Source organism: Vipera berus (genome assembly GCF_964194415.1).
Source record: "Vipera berus genome assembly, chromosome: 4".
Lineage (NCBI taxonomy): Eukaryota > Metazoa > Chordata > Lepidosauria > Squamata > Viperidae > Vipera > Vipera berus.
This window is the reverse complement of record NC_138206.1, coordinates 92,749,071-92,757,822: the sequence shown is the minus strand read 5'-3', so window position 1 is coordinate 92,757,822 and position 8,752 is coordinate 92,749,071. Positions and strand designations below refer to the sequence as shown.

The following is an 8,752-nucleotide window of genomic DNA, read 5'->3' as shown; positions in this document are numbered from 1 at the left end:
TACATGGTAAAGAGAAAGATTTGGGTGCATCTGCAGTCAAAGATTCTAATGAAAAACACTTCTGGATCAAGTGTATGTCTAGTTTCTTCTGATTTGAAGGACCGGCTATTAGAGAAATAGTGAATGTCTTTTGTGCATCAAGAAATTGGATGTGCTTTGAAATTTGCTCAACAAAGTATACAGTAAGCTCTTCAAGAAACTCACTGCTATTCTTAATTAAATAAATGTGATTTAACTTTATTCTTGCCTTGCGTTGTTTGGTAACTTTAAAAAGACTCCCTTTTAAGTAGCACTGGAGTACCAACTGCAATCAAAGCTTCAAGAGAAATACTGTGCAGGTTTTCATTCTAGGAAACGTTAAAAGTTAATGAGACAGCAACACCATGTCGCAGCGTGGATATTCAAGAGATGGGCAAGAAAATCACCACCAGATACTTCGCAGAGTCAGTTATTTCCGCCAAAGGGTTACCTCAGCCGTTCAGCGATCTCTTACAAAAAGGCATGGAAGAAATTACCTTTCCCACACCTGGTCGGGTGAGAGCTGTCCCAAATTATTTTTAGCATATATCTACTAACTATCCATAAAAGTGTAATGTTTGTTTTGTATGCTCATTCTTATGGCACTTGTCTCTATTTTTCTTCCCCTTCAATTTTATCTGTATTTTTTTAAATTACTGCACCATTATTTAATATGCTTTAAAATATGCTCTTAATTTATTGGAAAAGTATGTGCATCAACTGGTTATGTTAGTATCCTACTGGGTCATTAACCAACCTGGATTTTCCTCTACCTAAACTAATAGTTAAGCACAGCTCCATTCTCTTCACAACACAGTGATGTCAAAGTCTCTTATAGTCCTTAGAAAAGCCTGCATGCGTTGGTACAAATGGTTTTCATTTGAAATCTTCCTTTTAGCCAATATCATCACTACATCATTTTGAATGTTTTTATTTTCTGTGATGGTACTGATGTGCTTGTCTTATGCTGACCAAAGATCATTTAAAAGTGAATTTAGAATTGACTAAGTTGACATCCTCAAATTTTCTATATTAATTTTAGTAAGTGTATGTTCAGATACACAATAACTTTTAATATTTCATTGTTTTAAAACTATCAGAAACAAGCTTTGGCTGAATCCAGGGATGTGAATCGGTCCTTTAGTTCTGCTTGTAGAGTTTGCAGAAAAGAAACTTTGGAGTTTGGACTTACTTGTTTGTTTATTTCAGTAAATTTATATGCGCCCCATCTTGCTGTATGAGGTAACTCTGGTCCAAAAATGATCCACAGTTATCTGCTAGGTCCTTAGTGGATTTCTTTTCTTCGTAATGTTTGATTTTTGTTTATTTATTTGTTTGAATAACACATACACAAATACACACCTGTAATAAACCTTATCAGATTTCTAACCTGATTTTTCATCCATTTGGTTCTCAATAAAATTGCTGCAATTAAACTCAGGCAATTAAAGTTACTTAATGTTACCACTTCATATATTGATAGTAAATTAGAAGACTATAGGGCAAGGGTCCCCAACCCCCAGGCTGTGGCTTGTTTAGAAATGGGCCCATGGAAGCAGTGGATGAGTCTGAATGTGTGCGCAGCTTCTGTGAACCGTCCTGTGAACCGCCCTGAGTCCTCAGGGAGAAGGGCAGTATAGAAATATTATTAAATTAAATTAAATTAAATTGTGCACACAGCAGGTGAGCGCAGATGCGGTTGCCCACCACTTGCACAGAATCATCCCTTTCTCCCCTTCCTCCCTCACTGGTCTGCAAAGCCAGACAGGTTGGAGACCTACTGCTATAAGGGACTGTGTAAGACATCCAATAGACATTCTTTTTTTAAAAAAAACTTGTATTAAAAGAGATAAAAGTAGAAAAGAAATACAAAGTGTAAAAAGAACAAAGAAAAATAAAAAGCAACAGAAATTTTTTTAAAGAAATTACTCTTGATCTCTCTTGCAACAAGTACAGGCAAATTTAACATTTTCCCACTCACTATAAGATTACATACATATTTCACTTTTTTCCATTACACCCCCTTATCCATTTGTAATTCCAAAAATTCTCATTTCTGTCAGCAAAACATTAAATAAAGCATTTCCAGAATTCTGTAGAAACATTTCTATTTTAACACTGATTAAACAAGTCAACTTTATATTCCTTTCTTTTGTTTTTACCTATCTTGATCTTTAATTCATCAAAATTGCTGTTGTAGGATTGAATCTCCATTCCAACTTTCTCCCTTCTCAAAGATTTAGAATCTCTCTTTTGTAAATCCAGTAGTAAATTCTTTCCCAGGTCATTTTCCATCATTTGGTTTGTCATTTGCATTTTCACCTTGGCATCTCCGTCTTATAATCTACAATTTCTTTATTTTTTCACTATTTCTACTCATCTGGTGCTTGTCTCAACTCTTTGTCCTGTCGGTCTATAACTTCTTTCATATTGTTTTCTTCTACATGTTTCTTTTTCTTCTTTATAATCTCTTCAAAAAATGCACTTGCAAGCGCAGAAAATATTTCTGTCAATTTAGTGATAAAATTGGCTTTCAGTTTTTCAAAACTCCTTAGAAATGTCTCAAGTGTCATACCTTTATCATTTTACAAATTTCACCGCTCTTCTTTGGGTTCAAAAACAAAGCACAAGTTCCCTCTACCCCACTTTTTTTCTTTTCTTTTCTAGAACTTTAGTCCCCTCTGGTGTCCCATTTCTAATCAGTCGGAGATTTCTTGGTTTGTTTTCAAATTTCAACCAAGCATCACTTTCCTTGATAGATTAAATAAATGTTAATTATGTTCCTACAAGCATAATTTGTTTACTTCACTGTTTCAAAAATCTGAGCAAAATGTTACAAATTTGTCTAGTTGTTAGTTTACTTGTAGTTTTCTTGCCTTAAATTCTTACTTGCCTTTTTTCATTTATTTTATACTATTATTTTATAACTATTTTGGGATGAAATTTACTCACCAAGTAGTTTTTAACTTCAAAATTATTATAAATGTAAAAGTGAGGCTGGACAAATCCAGTGTCCTTAGAAGGTACACTGCAGTTGAAACTCATTGGCTTCCTTTGTCTTTTGGTACTCAGTCACAGGGGCTGACTGAAATCTTGCCATCTCCTTGCAAGGAGCAGCTCTCTGGAGCACAAGCTGATGATCATTCTTTTTCCAGAGATGTTCCATTAGACTGTGCTTGCTGCCAGTTTGGCTGCTGCATCATCTTTGCACCTTTGGAGAGGTCTAGTTCCCTATTCCTTGCCTGGAAGTCCCCTCTAACATACTTTCTTCACTTCTTAATAACATTTTTTTTACCTTACCCTTGTAATCATATTAATATTTGTGTTTAAAATGACATACCTCTTGACTAGGTAATAGGCAAAATGTAGAACTGAAGTATGGATTTACGAATATAGTGACATAAGTATAACGTGGTTTAAAGGTTTAAACCGAATAATAAAATACATAGCCATTTTATTACTTGTATTATTGCCATTATTGTACTTTATTTATTTTTATTTATTTTTATTTTATTATATTTGTATACCGCCCTTCTCCCGAAGGACTCAGGGCGGTGAACAGGGCAATACATGTTAAAAAACAAGAGTACAAAAGTTAAAAAAAGATTAAACAAGATGCCCAAAAACTATAACAATAAGTTAAGTTAAAATACATAAAAACAATAAAACCCAAACCCATCACCCATCAGGCCAGGCTGGCTTGTTCGAACAAGTAAGTCTTTAGATCGCGCCGGAAGGAGCGAAGGTCGGGCGCCATCCGGAGCTCAACCGGAAGATGGTTCCATAAATCTTTGGATTATTGCTCACAGCATATTTACGTATTTATGCAAGGTAAGAGTATTAGAAGGCAAATCAGATATTCTGAAAAGAGATCTTACAAACCTGTGTTCATAATTGGAGACAGCTAACCCTTTGTAGCCTTCATCTTAGAAATGCTAATATGTCAAAAATGCTTTTTAAAATGGTTTTCTACAGATATTTATTTTTCCTCCAAATTTAGTAATTTTCTTAATACTTTAATATCATCAATACATGATAAGCATTCAGAACATGGGTTCCAAGGCTATGGCTCAAAGTATCCCAACTTCTCTGCCTTTTTCTGACATCCTTGTGAATTTTTATTTGAAACAAGTGTGCTTTGCATTCAGTTTTCCCATCATTCTCAGTTCAAGATGGTTTTTAAAGCGTGTAAGTTGCATTACAGGCACTCTGCTTGCACAGCAAATCTTTTTCTCCCCATCCCTGCTAGCCTCAGTCCTTTTTCAGACGATTCCCCCAGAGACCTCTGGAATAGCGTTTGAGGAAATTTCAAGAACAAAGAGGAAAATAGCCCTCCTTCCTCTTTCTACTGATTGCACTGGTTCTCTTGGTGGAAAAAAAAACCCTCTGGATTCTTCCTTCTTGCTTGTTGATGGATCTTAGGATTCTAATGAAAGCAAAGTAGATGCTACAAGACTAAAGCATGCCTAACTGTTCACTGCCATGCTCCCCTTAGGCTAAAATGTCTGGCCTAAATTTAGCAGAGTCAAAATCCTTTATTTCATTGTCATCATCCAGACTAAAAATAATTCATAAAATCTTCCTTAAAAGCCAAGAAGAAAGTATTCATCTAAGCTAAATAAGCCACAAGAAGTCACAAGAAAAGGTTGCTTCTGCTGTGATTACAACACAGTACACACTATAGTAAAAATGAAGTGCATCTTAATTAAATGAATTGAAAAGACAAAATAAAACTGACAGAAAATCAAGAGTTTTGTAGTGGAGAAAATGTTGGGTCTAGAACTGAGGAGATTCATTTCATTTCATTTCATTTATTATATTTGTATACCGCCCTTCTCCCGAAGGACTCAGGGCGGTGAACAGGGCACATAAAAAATACAGAATACAAAAATTAAAAAAGAATTAAATAAGAGCCCGAGCTAAAAACAGTAGAATAATATAAAAATCCCCAATAAAAACCCCAGCACATCCCCCATCAGGCCAGGCCGGCTTGCTCAAATAGGTAGGTCTTCAGACTGCGTCGGAAGGAGCGAAGGTCAGGTGCCATCCGGAGCTCAACCGGCAGCTGATTCCATAAAGCCGGGGCACCCACAGAGAAGGCCCTCCCCCTGGGGGCCACCAGCCGACATTCTCTGACCGGTGGCACCCTGAGGAGGCCCTCTCTGTGGGAACGCACAGGGCGGAGGGAAGTTGACGCCGGCAACTGATTCAAGATCAGTTACTACAAAAACAGTGAAAGCCACTGAGCGACTTTCGACTAGGCTCACAGACAGACAGACAGACACACATACACACAATTACACACAAACAAAACTCAAACTTCTCCAAAGGCCTGCTGTTATGGAGAAAAAAATAGAAGTATTCCATATGCCATTTGGAACTGAAAGAAAAATAGGATATAAATGTAACAAGTAAATAGCAGAGGAACAATAGATAGTAAAGCATGAGCAACATTTCTAAGGCCTGCCCTTGAGGATTGGATTTGCAAAATTTATTAGATGCCTGTACTAATATATCCTCTCAGGATACTGAATATCTTGTGGGCAGTATTTATACTACCCTCTCACCTTCCCCAACACCGTTATTCCTATGTACAAATTATGTTCTGGCATGTGAAATCAAGTGCTTTTAGAACATAGCAAACAATGTCTCCTGAAACAGACTCCTGGCCCATCTATTCCACCAGTTCACACAGTGGTGAGCCAACTACACAAGGAGGTTCTGGTCAATGGAAAGTTTAGTTTCAAAGTACAGAGAATAAAAGTTCAGGTTATTTATTTATATAGTATCATATGCACTTTTACAATTTTATCATGTGTACATGGGGCTGGGGAGAGATGTTAGAAGTTCAGGCTGGACCTCAGAAATGGATGTTTTGTACTTCCGATATTAATCTATTAAAATATACATGTACAGATTTACCATATATGTAAAGTATTAACATAGTATAGTCCAGAGGACCCCAACCTTTTGGGCACCAGGGACCGGTTCCATTGAGAGAGTTTTTTTCCGTGGACTGGAGGAAACGTGGTTTTGTGTGCTGCCTGCATCCCACAGATGGGCTTTGCTTGTTTGTGCGGACTGGTTGCTGGCATGCTGCGGCTTGGTACTGGTCCACAGACCAGGGGCTGGGGACCCCTGGTATAGTCTATTGCTATTGAGGTAATCCATCAAATCCATCGAAATTTTATAAAATTGTGTCTGTTTCTGATACCTTATTATTTTAGCTTTATAATTTTTTCCTATTGTAGCAATTGAAGTAGTTTTATTAATGAGTATTTCAGTTGTTATCTAGAGTTTTCCAATATTGGACAATTATTTTATCTGCTAAAATTAGACGAGTTCCTTATTTTTAAGCTTGAGATTTGGTCCTGTAAATAAATGCACTGCCTAACTCTTGAGGCTCATTCAGTTCTTTGTTTAGTGATGGTACTCATCTCCCCCCAATATTTATCCCAAAATAAAGCCGCCACCACAAATAAACCCGCTCCCTATGTTTTTTTTACATTTCCAACATTTGGAAGAATAATTTTGATATATTTACTATGCCAATCTAACTGGAGTCACATGTGAGCCATGTATAATCTTCAACTGCAGTTCTTGCATTGAAGCTGAATCCATCCAGTTTCCATACTTTCTGCCAATTTTTCTCCAGCATCTACCAGATCAGTATTCAAACTTCCTGTAAACCATAAGGTGGATCACCTATGTTATTTACAGTATTATCCTATACATTTTGAGGTTATCGCTCACACACTTGTTTGTTCTAAGTAGTTAAGTATTACATTCTCAGAAATGATATAACACCATATTGCTGAAGCTCTAATATTGCCATTGCTCAAAAGAGATTTGAGTTTATACCAAAAGAACCATAGTAACTTACCACCTATTTGTTTATCTGTCTGATCTTCTTTGAGATGTTTCCTTATTTCAATAAAAATCTTTTAGTTGATAAAGATTGTGCTCTCTCAAAACTGAAAAAAAATGAAAACCAAGATATATCCGTATCCTTGTAGTTAATTTTAGATCAGAAGAGTACTCTAAAGGTGTGGTCAGTAAAGTAGGCCTACCAGGTTTAAGTAAACATCCTGCTTAAAGTTATTGTAAATAATTTGTATTGCTAAGAGTAATTTAAGTATGACGGGCAGTTACAAATTGCTTTACATAGGTTATGATTTTAAAGGAACACAATTCATTCCAGGAGTAAAATAAATCCCACTTGTGTAAAGATGAGTTATGCTGATATTTCAGTAGAAGAAATGGAATGTTACTATTTCTTTTCCTATCATTGCTCTTGCCTAGTTTCTATGGTTCCTGGTAAGTATATAATTTCTGTTTTGTTATCCAGGTTAGAGCATTCAAGTTACAGTTTATATTATGTGACTTATGTTAGCTTTCTGCAACTTGATTGTGGGAGTTAACTCCCATAATTCTCAAATGGGACAGCTAGCTAGTAATTCTGAGAGTTCAAATCTATACATCTGAGGGTACTGAAATATGTGGGAAGCACATGAGAGCACAAGGTAAGGTCAGTTTAAACAGCAGTTTGGCTTTAAAGGCTATTTTGGAACAATTGGGACATTCAGTGCAAATGTGTATTCAATGAGAGGCTGAAGGAAGAATTCTCTCTACAGTAAGATTGTATTTTGACATAAATATTTCTTGTAGAGACAGATAAATCCAAAAGATGTTAATGGAGAAGAAATGTGTCCAGTCATCACACACTTCTCAAAATCACATTCTCCAGCTGTGGCTGGGTTCTTTCATTTAATAGTAACCCTTCTTCAACCACTATTTTCAGAATGGGAAGAGGGAGGGAATTGTTCTTTATTGCATACATTGATGTGAGAGAAACTACAGTAAATACAAAGTGGAACTCTGATGAGAATACTGAAAATGAATTAAGATTTGGAGGGAAGGTGAAAAAAATGCAAATTTGTACAGGTAGTCCTCAATTTACAACCATTTCATTTAACTGCATTTGAAAAGTATGATGGCCGCATAAAAAGTGATTACAACCTTTCTTCACACTTACAACCATTGTACCGTTCTGAACATGGCTAAGGTTACCATGTTTAAGGCCCCACCAAGATATAAAGTCCATTGATTAAATTGAAAGTCACTCATTCTCTAAAATTAGGGAACAGCATCATATTGTAGGAAAATGCCTTGTCAGCAGTCTTCAGTTCTCAAAAGTTAAGTTATAAATTCAATATGTAGGTGCCTTCTGGTAACACAGTACTAGTGATTTTAACTGGAGACATAAGAGTTACTGCTGTGAATTGAGCAGCTCTAAATTATTTCAATAAATATATAAAAATCAACTACAGTATCCACTTTTAAAAAAAAAAAGTTTGATCCAGTGATATTTGCCATTAATTAGGGTTCTTCCCCAAGATGAAGCTGATGGCAAGAGGGATAAGAACCAACAAAATATAAAAATATAATAGTAAAGAAATGGAAGTGAGCTAGAACTTTATACTGGCTGTGTGCCATATTTATACTTGAAAGGTAAATATTAAAAAGAAACCCAAAATATTACCGTTCTATGAATATCTGTACTTGAAGATTGGATAGGTGTATCAGGATTTTAAAAAACACTTCAAACCCATGGTAGTGTAGCGTTTGTCACCAAGAACAATTTTTAAAAATGCAGTCCAGGACAGGATAAATAATTCAACGTGGCATTTTAAAAAAATCTCCCTTTGGAGACTAAAGAATGGGAATTACTTTG

At 35.9% G+C, this 8,752-nt stretch overlaps 1 protein-coding gene across 1 annotated transcript in view; it reads left to right on the top strand.

The window, feature by feature from the left end:
- The first annotated feature begins 308 nt into the window (after positions 1-308).
- The window catches only part of MCF2L (MCF.2 cell line derived transforming sequence like), a 78,097-nt gene continuing 69,653 nt past the window's right edge, over positions 309-8,752 (top strand). The window contains exon 1 of the mRNA XM_081326604.1: positions 309-534. Coding sequence (XP_081182730.1) covers positions 384-534 — 151 coding nt within the window. The 5' untranslated portion in view covers positions 309-383. The remainder of the gene's footprint in view (positions 535-8,752) is intronic.